Raw genomic sequence first — 16,396 nt, 5'->3', positions numbered from 1 at the left:
ATCATAGGACAAAGGAAAGTTAGGGGGTTAGATTGTTGTAACGAGTCATAAAACCAGTGTCTTCAAAGTCTGTGATTTTTAATGTCTAGCAAAGTTATCGGGCTCATCTTATTAAGGTGTTGTGCAGGTTTCCTTTGAGGATGAGGACTGAGAGGTCCAATATGGAGTGATTGTTTTGTGCAAAAATGTCCACGCGCAGGTGATATGGTGTTTGTCTTTATCATTTTTCTATGTGAAGTCATTTGACAGTATACTGATTATCTTGTTTTGCCCATATAGTAGTGATTAGGGCATTTAGTGCACTGGATGAGGTACACCACATGTTGTGATGGCAACTTCTAGGACCCATGGATCTTGAAAGATGTGTTGTGGAGAATACTGATCATCATAGCAGTGGACATATGTCTTGAGGTTTTGCATCTGCTGCTTTGGCGGAGTCTGGTGCCACTATAAGTTGTCCTGATCTGTAGAGGGCTTGCTTATGATGATAGGCTTGGCAAGGTTGTTTAAAGGCTGGAAGAGGGGGTTTGGGAAAGATTTCTTTCAGAATGTGGTCCCCATTGAGTATAGGTTGTAATTGTTTAATGATACCCTATATGGGTATTAGTGTGGGATGGTAGGCAACAACTAGGGGTATTAGGTTGGAGATTTCTCTCTCCCTACACTAAAGCAGGTTCTCTCAGGGAATTTGGGTGGCCCATTCCATGGTGCAATCTACTTCTCTGGTAGAGCATCTGTGTTTAGTAAAGGCGGTTTTAAGTGTGTAAAGGTGCATATCATGGACTTTCTCCTCGGAGCATGTACTGTGGTATCTGAATGCCTGGGCTGTAGATAACAAATTTCTTGGTGTGTCTGGGATGGTTACTGCATTTGTGGAGGTACGTGTGGTGATCTATGGGCTTCTTGTAATATAGTTGTCCATAAAGATGCCAAAGCTGATTGTTTTGTCCAGGAAGTTGATGCTGGTGGGGGAGTGTTCTTCAGAGTCTGATGAATGGGCGGTGGTGGTTGAAGTTGTGGTGGAAATCTAAGGGAGTTTTGGCCATCTGTCCATAGGAAATACATCAATCATACTTTCATCAGATATCATTGGTTTTGTGGTGAACTTTTCCAGAAATTCTTCCTCAAGGTGGCTCATGAAGAGGTTGGCATATTGGTGGGCCATCCCAGTACCATGGCTGTTCGCCTGGTCTGCATACAGTGCTTATTGTTAAATGTAAAGTTGTTATAGGTGAGGATGAAAGGCACGAGTTTAGTGGTGTGTTTGAGGTGGATATCTGACTGTTGTCCATTGTCTAGTAGCAATTTGAGGCAGGCAGCAATGCTATCATTGTGAGGGACATTTGTATATAGGGAGATGACATCCATGGTGGCAAGGGTAGTGTTCTCAGAGAACACAAGGGAAAACAGAATTTCAAAAAGCACAGCATGGTTGACTGTATTGAAGGTGGCTATTGGGCAAGGAAGATGAGGGTGGAGTTCTGGTTCTATACTGGATCATAATTATTAATGGTCAAAAAAGCCTGTATCTGTAAACTGCCCAAGGGCAACAGAGAATGTGCTGTGGTCATACTTTCTCTGCTGTCAACTCTAGTGCTATTAGTGGGCAGATTAAGATGCAAGTGCTTCAATGTACAGCCATGCTTCCATGCCTATATCCATGGCTCTTTCCTACCACTGTTCCTTAAAGATCCAGACTCAGCCTCGGTGGAATGGGATGGGGTACTGGACTAAGTCCAGCCCATTCTATATCATTATAGACCAGACTCAATTCATCCTGCCTCATCCCAGACAGTTGCAGGATGTCCCCTCTGGTCACAGCCACTCTGCCTATAACACCATATTTAGTTTCTCTTTATAAATTCCATCAAAATAGAGATCAAGTATAGCTGCTCTTATTGTACAGAAATAACCCCTCACCTAAACCTTGAACCCCAATGAATCCAGGAGAGCTCTGTCATTGGAGATTTTTAAGAACAGGTTAGACAAACACCTGACAGGGATGGTCTAGATAATACTTAGTCCAGTGGCTGGACTAGAAGACCTCTTGAGGTCCCTTCCAGTCCTGTGATTCTAGGAACATCACAAAACACACAGTCCAGCATTTGGAACTTTGCAATATTTTTTGCCCCAAACTGTACAATCTAAATAGAAAACAAGTATAGCTGCTCCTACTTCATTGAAATATGGACTCTGATGTACCTGGTCCAAGAACAGGAAAACCATATACATTTATAGATTTCAAGGTGATAAGGGACCATTGTGATCATCTAGTTTACCTCCAGTGTAAAAAAGCAATTCCTAGAGAATATGTTTTAGAAAAATATTCACGTTTGACATCTGGTACCTGGACTCTAATGGAGCTTGCCAATTTTAACTACATTCCTTTAACTTATATCTGGAATAAGATACAGCAGTTCTTAGTACACAAAGTCCAAACCCCATTGCAAACCAGTGTAACAGCACCCCAAAAACATGTTTTTGGCAGCTGACTCATACTTTTTTTGTTAACCCCAAACCCAAAGAATCTACCAGCTAAAGAGAGACATGAGGTTGCTCTAATTCCACGGCAAACTACAGAACCAGATGCCTCCCTGCTTAAAAGCACCTCAGACACATATGCTGTTCCTAGACCCTGCTGGCCCTCAGCATTTTTTTTGCCCCAAGCCAAGCCTCTAGATGTTCCCTCTAAATAGAGTGCACATGTGCTGCCCCTACTCCACCAGAAAACTCAAGCCTCGGTGCAAGACGTGTTTGCTGCTGTGCTCCTACACCCGCATGCATCATACTCTGGATTTTTTTGGTGAAGTAGGAGCAGCTTCATTGTTCTCCACTGATGCCACCATAGAATCTGGGAGGAGTGTGTGACATTATGTACCTCAGGGGAACACCCTGTACCCCCATGTTCATCCTTATGATTGTGTGGTATCCAATGCAAAGTTTGTCATGTTGGGTGTCTTCGGAAGGCTCATGATGCACTGAGCATTGTTGTTATATAGTAGTAATGTTATAGTAATGTTATAGGTTGTAATTTCATGTATATAGTTATGAGGCTGGAAATGTGTCCTCATGGTTTAAAACAAGCCCAGGCAAAACTGTCCAGGAACAGAGGGGCAGTTCACACCTCATCAGGGCATGTATGGGACAAACCCAGCCCAGCCGCACAGGAATAAAGGACACTGGCCTAGGCAGCAACAAAGGATCTGTTGGACTCTCCAGTGAGTCACCCCCCTTCCCTTGGTCAGTTTGGGACTGTGGTAATGCTCAGCTGACCGTGAAGGGGGTGGGGCAAAGCCAACGGGGAAGAAAGAACACGATAAAAGGGAGAGATGTTTGCCATACTGTCTCTCTCTTCCACCTCCATCTACAGACACCACCACCAAGCGACTGAAGTGCTGATCAAAGGGGAGAGGCCGGCTGATGGGCAACCAGCCAGCCTGTGAGAAGCATCTACATTTGTAAGGACACTGAAAGTGTTAAGATCAGCTTAGAATGTGTTTTGCTTTTATTTCATTTGACCAAATCTGACTTGTTGTGCTTTGACTTATAATCACTTAAAATCTATCTTTTGTAGTTAATATATGTGTTTATTCTACCTGAAGCAGTGAGTTTGATTTGAATCGTGTCAGAGACTCCCCTTGGGATAATAAGCCTGGTACATATCAATTTCTTTGTTAAATTGATAAACTCACATAAGCTAGCAGCGTCCAGCTGGCGTAACTGGACATTGCAAGACAGAGGTTCCTGGGATTGTGTCTGGGACCGGAGATACTGGCTAGTGTCATTTGCTTGCATAATCCAAGCAGCAGCTGACCAAAAGTGCCCACCCGTGTAGCTGGGAGCAGCTTACATGCCAGAGGCTGTGCGTGAACAGCCCAGGAGTGGGGGGGGTTCTCACAGCAAGAGCAGGGTAAGGCTGGCTCCCAGACTCAAGGATTGGCGTGACCTAGCAGATCACTGGTCCCGATACCACCACGGGAACATCACAGCTGGATAAAAACTGACTGGATCTTCTGGCGTTTACTTCTGTGGCACCCGTGAGCAGAGATACCTCTCACGGCCTGGCACTTTGTGGGCCTCGTGGGCAGCGAGGCTCTTTTACTACCTGTGTCATGAGCCGTGGGGAGGGGGCGGGCTTAGGGACACCAGCAGCTGGAGCCCCTCGCTCCCTGTCTAGGTGCTCTGGGAAGAGTGCACAAGCGGGGGCCCTGGGGAGCAGATACTGAAACGTCCCTCCGGACCCGCCCCACCCTTCACTTTGCCTTGCCGCAGCCCACCCTCCGCGCCGGCTCGCGCCAGTGGCCGGGAGGCTGAGAGCCCTGCGATGTTGAATCGATGATGCGGCGTTCAGGCACATTGCCTTTCTACCCGAGCCTGGCTCATGGCCTATCGACGATTCGGTACTCGACACCGTCGTCTTCTAGCCAGGGCTAAATAAGTCCCTACGCAGGGCGGCCGCCATTTTGGTTTAGAGGAGGAGCGGTCCTCCTGCTATTCCTTTCTGTAGAGCACGCCCGGAGGAGGCGAAGGTGAGCAGTGCCTCCGCATGACACAACGGTGCGAAGAAGTAACCTTCGATAACCGTTGTGCACGATTAGCAGGTTCTCTTTTAGTATCACCCAGCACCGCCGGCGCATGCGCCGGGAAGACGACTTTTCCTCCCAATTGGGCTGCATAGAATGTTAGCGCATGCGCGTGGGACTGCGACTGTCCCCCCACTTCAAGGGCTATTGCGCATGTGCTCTCCGAGTGGAGGGGAGTGAGGACCGTTGCTCAGCTTCGCGCATGCGCACCCTTATCGTACCTTGGGACACAAACACGCTGCTGTTGTTGTTTTCTCCTTGTAGCTGGGGCAGGAAGATGCCGGGGAAGCTGAAGGTCAAGATCGTGGCCGGACGCCATTTGCCAGTAATGGACCGGGCCAGTGACCTGACTGATGCCTTCGTGGAGGTGTGGGGGAAGGGCAGGGGCGGCGGGTTGCTGTTGATCTCTGGGGTTGTGCCTCGTGCCTCCCACCCCGAGCCCACGCGCCTGGGCCGAGCTGCCAGGTGCTCCCGCGTGGCCTGTGCAGCTGGAGGTCTCCAAGCACCTGCTGCCGGCTTCGCCTGCCCCCATGCTGCCCCCCAGCATGGTCACACCTCGGTGTTCCTCGCTGAGGATGGGGCACCCCCCTGCTAAAGCGTGGCTGTTGCAGCCCCCGCCCAGCCCATCGCTGTGTCACCCTGGTGGCAGCAGTGCTGCCTTAGTGTGTCACCAACTGGTGATGCTCCAGCTCAGTCTGTTGGTGCCCCAGTGGGCCATAGTGTTTTGTTGTCATGCAGTCTGTGTATCACCCCACATGGATGTTGTGATGTGATATCCCCGTGTCACCAAAAGATGTGATGATTTTGTGAGTCCTGAAAGTTTTTTGTTGCCTGTTTAAAAAATGTGCAAGTTCGGCTTGTAGGATGTGGCTGATAAATTCAGGATGGCCTTGGACCAGAGGAAATGGACTGGCATCTCTGCCTAATATTTTGGCTTTAATGTGGTACTGATCTGAACAGAGGCTGTAAAAATGGGTTTGTAGGGTTCTAGGCCACTTGTCTTCTCAGCAGTTTCTAGGTTAGTAAGAGGATTTGTTCTTATAACTGTCAGCCTTGTCAACTCTAAGATTTAGTTGTGGGTATTTTTAGTAAAAGTCCTTGACAGGTCACGGGCAATAAACAAAAATTCATGGCTTGTGACCTGTCTATGACTTGTACTATAAATTTGCCTGACTAAATTTTAGCTGCTCCTAGGTTGCCACTGCTCTGGGGGGGCCCCGGGAACCGATGGCTGGCCCCTGCTCTGGTGGCGGGGGCTGACTGTCTCCAGCTGCCCGCTCCTCCAAATCCCTCGGGAACCGCTCTCCAACAGTCTGTGGCTGCCCCCTGGGCCGCCCACCAGCCCCTGCTCAGGCTGCCCCGGATTGCTGCTGTTCCATCTGTCTCCAGGGCCGCCCCTGGGAATGCTGCTTGGCCACCCCTGGGAATGCTGCTTGACCAAGTGGCTGGTCCCAGAGTCGCTCCTGGGACCGCCTGAGTGGCTGGTTCTGGGGTCAGCCACACTGGCCGCTACAGCTGTGGAAGTCAAGAAGGTTGCTGAAAGTCACGGAATCCATGACTTCTGCGAGCTCCGTGACAGACTTGCAGCCTTACTTATGCAATTCCATCATAAAGATTCTGGATTGGAACTTAATGAACAATTCTGTTGATACATAAGCCAGAACTGAATCCGATTCACTATCCAATACCTATTTTGGTTCTACCATGCACACAAGAGAAAGGAGTGGTAAAAACATGTTTTAACCCATTGTCACTCCAAATATGCATACAGAGCAGATTAATGGAGTAAGAACATGCCAATTCTACAGAGGCACTTCAGAGTAGAACTGCATTTTAATGCTGGAAATATATTTGGAAATATAAAGTAATTTCATTTTTAGTGAGGGGAAAAAATAAGAGAACACTTAACTTCAACTGTACACTTTTTAATTGTTCTTTTGTAAGTGACGAGTATTTACTTTTTGTGAAAAATGATACCTATAAAGACAAGGAAAATTAGTTTCATGCTCCAACAATGAAAAATTTCTTTAGTATGAATAACATGATTCTTCTCTCGTATGATTAAACATTTCTGAGATAAATAATTTTTTATAATTAAATGCCAAAAGCCTAAAACTCAGAATCCAGACATTTCAAAGCCTAAAAAGACACTTTCAACATAAAAATCATGGCTAGTACATGAACACCTAATGGAATTGAGGCCTGATCTCAGAATAAGATCTAGATGGGACGACCCTGGTGCCAGAAGTGAGCTCCATTGACTTAGAAGTTTATCTTCATGGATCTCTTTACAATCTTTGGGCCGTAAGTCCTGATTAAATATGGTGCTTAAAAGGTGCTTAAAGTTAGGCACTTGCTTTAGTATCCTGTTGAATAAGGGCTTTAAATTAATACTGAAGGAAAAAAAATAAAATCTTGTTTACTTTATCACAATGGTCTTTATGTACTTGTTCAATTACATTGTTTAACTCTTTGAGATGGGTGACATTGTCTTCACTTTTATAGTTTGTCAGTTTCACTTTTTAGTTCTTAGTGCTGCAATGTTTGGGTTTCAAACACTGCATGAGTGTGATTAATTTATAAACAACTATTCTATTGGAGTTTAAAAAAACAGTTTGTGAAACATTATTGTAGGTTTTATACAAGCCTGTTTTTGCCAAATATTGGGACAAATTTACATTAGTGTTCCTTTAACAAAGTTGTTGTGGTTTCTGTTTCACTTAGTGGAGAGGCTTATATTTTTTATTATATTCCCCAGTAACAATAATTTCATTGAACTTCGTTTTCAACTAGGAAGGCAGGAATAAAAAATACTACATATATTGAACTTAGCCAACTTATTAACGGTGCTGAAAGCCTTTAGTTTTCTTTTTAATAATGTTATGCTTTAGTGCTTGGTTTTGTGATGCCAGTGTACAGTTGATGGTAGTCTTTTGCTTTTAATTTCTCTGGGGATTTGAATTAATAAAGCGAAAAACTTGGAGCCATTGCTATTCTTTGTGCTCACTTTAAAAATTACTTAGATTTTGCAATCAGAGCTTGTAAAGACTTTTATCTGTGGCTGTTTGCCATGTTTTCTTCAGCAGATGAGCTTGTACACCCCCCACAACCCCGCACCACAGGCCTGGTGAAGCCCCATTGATAGGCATATGGGTTTGTCTCTACAGAGCTGATTGTGGGAACAAAACCCAATGTTGCAATACTGCATTTATTTACTGTACTATCTATAATCTACTGTACTAAACTACTAAACGAAATTTGTTTTGAGTTGCCATATAGAAAATGTAATAGCAATATGCTACACTTTTTTTGGTTTTCATACAAATGTTTCACACAGAGATATAGAAAGAGCTGTTTAGAGTTTTCATGGTGAAGATGAGCAGTTTGAATTAGATGTAGACAGCATTGCAAAACCATTGAAGGACTGAATTGTGAGTGACAACAGAGTAGTGGAAGAGGAAGATGATTTTAGCAGTGGCCTATTGAATAGACAGGGAGGTGTCAAATGAGAGTCATGTAAACTAGGGTAGTGGTTCTCAAACTTTTTTTTTGCGGACCACTTGAAAATCTCTGAGGGTCCCGGTGGACCACTTAATGATCTTTCCAAATGTCGTTTGTACCGTTAGCTAACTATTGTAAAGCGCTTTGGATAAAAGCTCTATATAAAAAAAACCCTTAATAATAAACTTTTTTTGTTCTACAAATAAAAGCACACAACTCATATTTTAATATCCGTAGTCTTATCTTTCTAATGTGATGGATGTGCCCTTTCTCCCCCGCCGCAGCAGCCCCTGAGCTAGGGCTGTGAAGGAGAGAGTGGGGTCTCTCCCCCGCCACAGCAGGCTACAGAGCTGAGGCTGGGAAGGAGGGCCGTCTCTCACTGGCAGCCGCAGCTCTGGAGTTGGGGAAAGTTGCCTCTTTCTCTTACTGCCTCAGCTCCGCACATCCCAAATTTCCCCCACCCCCTCTTCTTACCCCACTGCCTCCTCCCATCTACCCCCTAATCCCTCCAAGGCCACCACCTCACCTTACATGTGCGTCTTCTCCAGGGTCCAGGCACCTAATTAGTGGAGCCATGCCTGCGCGGCTCCACTAATTATGTGGTTGGCCCTTCATTCTCTTGTGTGTGGCCACCCAGGTGCGCACCTTAGAGGGAGCTATCCATGGACCACCTGAATGGAGCTCACAGAGCAGTGGTGGTCCACGGACCGCAGTTTGAGAACGTCTGAACTAAGGAATAGGAGATTACCAAAACATTGAATGATGGTTTTGGCAGTAGAGATAGAATTTGGAGAATTCATAAAAGAAGAAATGAAGAATTAGGAATAGCCTTGAAAAGAAGGAGAGAAAGGAGTTGAAGATGGCATTGAGGTGGTTGCTTTTCAATATAGCAAGGATGGCGTAATTATCTGCTGTAATGGAGAAAGGAGTGGGGTAAGGGCTTTGCGGGAGTTGGATTTTTTCTTTGTCATGTTTAATTTGAGTGGGTGGGCATCTAGGAAGAAATGTCAGAGTGAACTCATGGGAAGAAGCCATGAGCAGGGAGGTAGATATGGCAGTTGCCAGTGGAAAAAATGGTGACTAAAATCACAAGAGCAGATATTATTTAAAAATAACAAAATATACTTAACAGAATTAAATACAGCTGTTTGGAATAACAAAATAACCAATATGACAAATAATATTCCAAGTTTCAGTTCAGTGTGACTTAAAACAGCTGAATTATAAACTCCTGAAAAAAATTGGCACTCTAGCTTTAAACCACAGTGTTAGTAAACTGAAACTCCAATAATCAATAGAAGGATGGAGAATATTAATTTACATTCCAGTGATAGGTATTTTACAAATATATTGCATCCACGTATCCATAAGTGCCCTTTGTCCCAGCTTTTTGGAATAATTAATATTATGGACAGGTGAATGCCCGCTGAAAAAAGAGTTATAATGTCTCTTACTGCTGTGACTTTTGTGTTGGATTGCAATTATATCTGGAGTACAGTTACAGAGTAATCACTTCTAATTATTTTTGAGCATAGATCTATGGAGACAGTATATTTACAGTCAGCATCAGGGTGGATTTGATTTAAATCACTAGTCAGGAAAACTCGATTTAATCATGCATTTCTACATAAAAGTGCATTCTTGTTGGTTGTTACAACCTTAATACATATTCTTCATGTATAGAGATAGATGTATAGTGTGCACCTTATACCAATGGAACCTACGTTTTTAAAGTGATTTATTTTGAAAACTTTTCAGATTAGTTTTACAGCTGTATCAGAAAATGAATGATTGTTTGGTTATTTCTTTTACCAAAGGTAATTGAAGCAGATAGTTCACCTCCCAATGACTTTATAAATATCTCCAATTCAACAGGTTAATCATTAATATTTGGAGGATTTTCTTGCCATGCTGTATTAGGAAGAGAACATCACCAGACAGACATTTAAATTGTTTTATTTAACTAAAACAACAATGTTATGTATTCTTAATTTTTTTCTTCAACAGCAAACATAATATTTTAACAAAACAAGCATAAGAATTTTTGAATTTCATTAAACATTCAAGTTTTTTAAAATCAGGTTTGTTTTTGTTAAAATTGTTCTTAACTCAAAGAGTTAAATGAAATATTTAAAAAAAAACAACAAATATTAAATCGACTATGTCAGCCAGGTCAACATGAGAAACTTAAAATATTGGCTTCTGCAGCTAACTCAGTCGTCTTCACCTTCATTTTCCTGTTTGTTTATAATCTAGAAAAGAAAAACAAGCTTTCCTGCTTTTTCAGGTCCCAAATGATTTCTCAATTTGGAATGAATTAGTCCAAAGGAAGAAAATATTCTCCCTACAACAGCAGAAGAAGCTACTGCTGTTAAAAGTGAGATTATCACTTCAACAATCTCTGAATCCAAGTGCTTAAGTGACTTCCACCAGTTCACTGGTGTGACTTTCTTTAAAACATCATCAGCAAACATGTATTTCTTGAATGGTTCACCCTTAGCTTTGAAGTTTATTATAGTTGGCATTATGCTGGATGTCCATGTCCTAGCCAACTCCTCTTCTTTAGCAGTTAAGATTTGACCCTGGTATCGAGTATTGAATATTTGCAAGAAAATGAGCTGGAGATAGTGCTTGCCCCATTCGTTTTTTTAATGCTTGTAATTTAACTCTGTCATTGCGTATTTCTCTTTTTAAGATCTTACTCAGTTCCTTCCAAATTTCAACAGGGTCAGCAATAAAAGAGCTATTTCCCTGCATTTTGTTCAGGGCTACAGAAATAGGCTTCAGGGTACTCGGCATGTGTTCAACATTTCTCTGAAGCCCAATGTTGAGAACATTGGCTGGGTCAGGGCCATCTATTTTTTCATGATTTTGTTCACAAACTGTCATCAGATTAGGCCAGTTCTTGATACGGTGCTCAAAACAGTCCACTACTGAGTTCCATCGCATGTCTTGTGGGAGAGTTAGCTTGGTTGCTCCCACTTTTTTCAGAGCAGCTGCTGCAAAGTGGTTGTTACGGAAGTATTTTGCAATTTCAACAACATTAGTCTTATATTTCTGGAACACTGAAGTCTTTGGCTAGGAGGTGCATCAAATGAGCACTGCAACCGTAAGTTGTTAGTTTGGGACTCTCTTCTAAATTTTTTCTCATCCTCGATACATTTGCAGCATTGTCTGTGACCTGGCTGCGTACTAGACCCATTTTAATTTTTTTTCACAGTCTGTTGTAGCTTTTACTGCTACTTCTTGTAAGTATTCTGCTGTGTGTGCATTTCCTGATGTATCAATTGTTTCTGTAGGGAAGACATTCCCCTCTTCTGTTGTCACACAAGCACATCCAACAAGATCTTTGTGAACATTGCTCCATTCATCAAGACTCAGGTTAACAATTTCACCCTCTAGACCTTTTGCTCACAGCTCAATTTCTCTTTCATACACTTTATCCAGCAATTTGCCGGTGACATCTGCTCTGTTGGGTGGACTGTATCCTGTTTTTAATGACCGAACCATGTTAATTAAGTGTGGGTTCTCAATCATAGGGAAAGGAGAGTTTGTTGCATAAACAAACGGGGCATTTTTTTCATCAAGTGTCTCTTTTCCAGTGTAATCTGCTGGTTCTTATCACAAACTTATCTATAGTTGTTCCTGGATGATGGAGATTTTTTTTTCTTTTTGCTACAGGTAATAAACTGTGGCTATGTGACATACATGATGTGACTGAAACACTATCATTGGCAGATAACTCTGAAACTATAGAAAATGATGGTGATCTTGAAGGTGGATAATCTTCAGAATCCTGTATTCTGAGGATGGATTCTCCTAAACAAAATAAATCAATGCAGTTATTTAATTATTATTACCATATTGCTCATTTAGTATTACTCATTGCATTCACTGACACGCTGTACTGCTTTAAAGGTGAAATTGTAAAAGGAAGATCTGCCTATTTCAGCTATTTATTTTTTTATCACAACTGCATCTAAAATGATATTACCATAGAGTAATAATTGTATTTTTTGCTCAAACATGAGAATTCAAGAATAGTTTAGAAGGAAGACAGGAAGTTTGTAAGAAAGAAGTATGAAATAAAAAAGTTTACTAACCTGAAGATCCTGTATGTTCAGACATATTCCTTTCATCATCTTCAATGCAGCTTCCTCCTGAGAAGGAACACTTCTCATGATGTTGTTTCATTCGGGCAATCAGGCCTTGCATTTCTTTGTTGCACTGTTTGCATTTTGCACACATGCCTGTCTTTTTAGAGAGAGGTAAGGGATTGACTCTTGTGTACACAAATTTGCAGAGGGACAATAGGGTTAAGACCACCGGACCAGGGGGATGAGGTGGATGAGGCTTTCTTCCGGCAGCTCACGGAAGCTACTAGATCGCATGCCCTGATTCTCATGGGTGACTTTAATTTTCCTGATATCTGCTGGGAGAGCAATACAGCGGTGCATAGACAATCCAGGAAGTTTTTGGAAAGCGTAGGGGACAATTTCCTGGCGCAAGTGCTAGAGGAGCCAACTAGGGGGGGCGCTTTTCTTGACCTGCTGCTCACAAACCGGGTAGAATTAGTCGGGGAAGCAAAAGTGGATGGGAATCTGGGAGGCAGTGACCATGAGTTGGTTGAGTTCAGGATCCTGACGCAGGGAAGAAAGGTAAGCAGCAGGATACGGACCCTGGACTTCAGGAAAGCAGACTTCGACTCCCTCAGGGAACGGATGGCCAGGATCCCCTGGGGGACTAACTTGAAGGGGAAAGGAGTCCAGGAGAGCTGGCTGTATTTCAAGGAATCCCTGTTGAGGTTACAGGGACAAACCATCCCGATGAGTCGAAAGAATAGTAAATATGGCAGGCGACCAGCTTGGCTTAATGGTGAAATCCTAGCGGATCTTAAACATAAAAAAGAAGCTTACAGGAAGTGGAAGGTTGGACATATGACCAGGGAAGAGTATAAAAATATTGCTCGGGCATGTAGGAATGTTATCAGGAGGGCCAAATCGCACCTGGAGCTGCAGCTAGCCAGAGATGTCAAGAGTAACAAGAAGGGTTTCTTCAGGTATGTTGGCAACAAGAAGAAAGCCAAGGAATGTGTGGGCCCCTTACTGAATGAGGGAGGCAACCTAGTGACAGAGGATGTGGAAAAAGCTAATGTACTCAATGCTTTTTTTGCCTCTGTTTTCACTAACAAGGTCAGCTCCCAGACTGCTGCGCTGGGCATCACAAAATGCGGAAGAGATGGCCAGCCCTCTGTGGAGATAGAGGCGGTTAGGGACTATTTAGAAAAGCTGGACGTGCACAAGTCCATGGGGCCGGACGAGTTGCATCCGAGAGTGCTGAAGGAATTGGCGGCTGTGATTGCAGAGCCACTGGCCATTATCTTTGAAAACTCGTGGCGAACCGGGGAAGTCCCGGATGACTGGAAAAAGGCTAATGTAGTGCCAATCTTTAAAAAAGGGAAGAAGGAAGATCCTGGGAACTACAGGCCAGTCAGCCTCACCTCAGTCCCTGGAAAAATCATGGAGCAGGTCCTCAAAGAATCAATCCTGAAGCACTTGCATGAGAGGAAAGTGATCAGGAACAGCCAGCATGGATTCACCAAGGGAAGGTCATGCCTGACTAATCTAATCGCCTTTTATGATGAGATTACTGGTTCTGTGGATGAAGGGAAAGCAGTGGATGTATTGTTTCTTGACTTTAGCAAAGCTTTTGACACGGTCTCCCACAGTATTCTTGTCAGCAAGTTAAGGAAGTATGGGCTGGATGAATGCACTATAAGGTGGGTAGAAAGCTGGCTAGATTGTCGGGCTCAACGGGTAGTGATCAATGGCTCCATGTCTAGTTGGCAGCCGGTATCAAGTGGAGTGCCCCAAGGGTCGGTCCTGGGGCCGGTTTTATTCAATATCTTCATAAATGATCTGGAGGATGGTGTGGATTGCACTCTCAGCAAATTTGCGGATGATACTAAACTGGGAGGAGTGGTAGATACGCTGGAGGGGAGGGATAGGATACAGAAGGACCTAGACCAATTGGAAGATTGGGCCAAAAGGAATCTGATGAGGTTCAATAAGGATAAGTGCAGGGTCCTGCACTTAGGATGGAAGAACCCAATGCACAGCTACAGACTAGGGACCGAATGGCTAGGCAGCAGTTCTGCGGAAAAGGACCTAGGGGTGACAGTGGACGAGAAGCTGGATATGAGTCAGCAGTGTGCCCTTGTTGCCAAGAAGGCCAATGGCATTTTGGGATGTATAAGTAGGGGCATAGCGAGCAGATCGAGGGACGTGATCGTTCCCCTCTATTCGACATTGGTGAGGCCTCATCTGGAGTACTGTGTCCAGTTTTGGGCCCCACACTACAAGAAGGATGTGGATAAATTGGAGAGAGTCCAGTGAAGGGCAACAAAAATGATTAGGGGACTGGAACACATGAGTTATGAGGAGAGGCTGAGGGAGCTGGGATTGTTTAGCCTGCAGAAGAGAAGAATGAGGGGGGATTTGATAGCTGCTTTCAACTACCTGAAAGGGGGTTCCAAAGAGGATGGCTCTAGACTGTTCTCAATGGTAGCAGATGACAGAACGAGGAGTAATGGTCTCAAGTTGCAGTGGGGGAGGTTTAGATTGGATATTAGGAAAAACTTTTTCACTAAGAGGGTGGTGAAACACTGGAATGCGTTACCTAGGGAGGTGGTAGAATCTCCTTCCTTAGAGGTTTTTAAGGTCAGGCTTGACAAAGCCCTGGCTGGGATGATTTAACTGGGAATTGGTCCTGCTTTGAGCAGGGGGTTGGACTAGATGACCTTCTGGGGTCCCTTCCAACCCTGATATTCTATGATTCTGTGATAAGGTCTGTTATTTCTCACATCTGTGTATGTATGTATTTATTTATTTAAAACATTTTTGCTGTTAACAAGCATATTAACTTTGGAGACACAAATCCACACTTTGAGAACTGCAAAACTAAGTATCTCTGATGGTATCTTTTAGAGCAGTGGTTCTCAAACTAGTGGCGTCGCTTGTTCAGGGAAAGCCCCTGGCGGGCTGGGCCTTTTTGTTTATCTGCCGCGACCGCAGGTTTGGCCCCGAATTTGAGAACCACTGTTCTAGACTGAGCCCCATTGGGTAGATAGAAAGATTAACCTAAATAATCTATACAGAAACCCCTGGAACCTCATAAAATTGTGTCCCTAATCCATGAACTCTTGGAACTCATTTATAAAACTTTTCTTAAACATTACATGAATATATTGTCTCATACTAGAGAATTAGAATGTATAATCCCTAAGATATCTTTGAGCTATAATGTATCTTAATTAAAACTATCTTTAGATAGGTTTTTTCCTCAAAAACATTTTATCAAAAAAGTCTGATTTAAATAAAAAAATTCAATTTTTTTGATTTAAAAAAAATCTTTGATTTTTATCCACCCTGGTTATGGCCAGTGAAGGGTTGCCACCCATCCAGTTTTCACCCGGACAGTCAGGTTTCGTCTTGTGTGTCCAGATGCCATTTGACAAGCGCTGATGTCTGGGTTTTTGATCTGTGGAAAAGGTGGCAATCCTAAGTGGAGGGAAGGAGGCAGCGCAGCAGCAGCCGCCACCACCACCTCTGGGGCCAGGCTGCTTGTGCAGCTCGTGGCAGCATGTGGCCCTGCGTAGTCCACAGGTGGCGGGTAAGGTGGCCTCCGCCATGATGGTGAAGGCCCTGTGAGGTATACAGCCAGCTGGCACTGTGCTGATGTGTTGACACAAACGTGCTTTGAGCTAAAAACCATGGACCTAGTTCCATCATTCCCCAGACTTCAGTCCTCTCTGCCCCTCCAACTTCAGTTCTCGGGCTCAGAGAGTCAGCAGGCATCTCCCTCTGTTCCTCATAGCCTTCAGCCCTCTCGAGCCTTGGCTCTGTGGTTTGGGGGAATTTGTAGATGATCCTCTAATTGCCTTCTGCTTTCACTAGCCTTATCTGGCTCCACTGCTCACTAGGGAACTCTTACTGCTTCCTCTGTCTGGGGCATTTCTTTCTTGAAGCTCTGTTCTTCTGATATCTTTATTATCTGGATTCTGAACTCTCTGTTACCTTGGCTCTGTCTCTCATTTATCTCTCCCTGGGGAAGCCCTGCCCTCATTACACCAAAATAGGGTGCACATGGACTGGAACATGAATTCTGAGTCTGATTTCTTTCAAGGGACCAGCTGTCTGGTTTGAGTGGTAGCTTAAATTGAATTATAAAGTGATCATGAAGAGAACACATAGAGTGGGAGAGGAGAAAAGAAACATCAGCTGTTATAGTAGAGACAGAGAGAAATTTATTAG

General features: G+C 43.8%; 1 protein-coding gene across 17 annotated transcripts in view; it reads left to right on the top strand.

The window, feature by feature from the left end:
• Nucleotides 1-4,451: 4,451 nt before the first annotated feature.
• The window catches only part of C2CD5 (C2 calcium dependent domain containing 5), a 134,842-nt gene continuing 122,897 nt past the window's right edge, over nucleotides 4,452-16,396 (top strand). For 5 of the 17 annotated variants that reach the window (XM_073318106.1, XM_073318114.1, XM_073318132.1 and 2 more), the window contains exon 1: nucleotides 4,561-4,950. In XM_073318106.1, the coding sequence (XP_073174207.1) occupies nucleotides 4,690-4,950 (261 nt within the window). In that variant the 5' untranslated portion in view covers nucleotides 4,561-4,689. Of the gene's footprint in view, nucleotides 4,530-4,559; nucleotides 4,951-16,396 lie in introns of those variants that run through there. The other 12 variants (XM_073318141.1, XM_073318218.1, XM_073318181.1 and 9 more) reach the window with 6 other exon arrangements.

This window comes from Lepidochelys kempii, chromosome 1 (assembly GCF_965140265.1).
Source record: "Lepidochelys kempii isolate rLepKem1 chromosome 1, rLepKem1.hap2, whole genome shotgun sequence".
Taxonomy (NCBI): domain Eukaryota; kingdom Metazoa; phylum Chordata; order Testudines; family Cheloniidae; genus Lepidochelys; species Lepidochelys kempii.
Note: the sequence above shows the minus strand (reverse complement) of the source record. Positions and strands in the feature narration are given on the sequence as shown.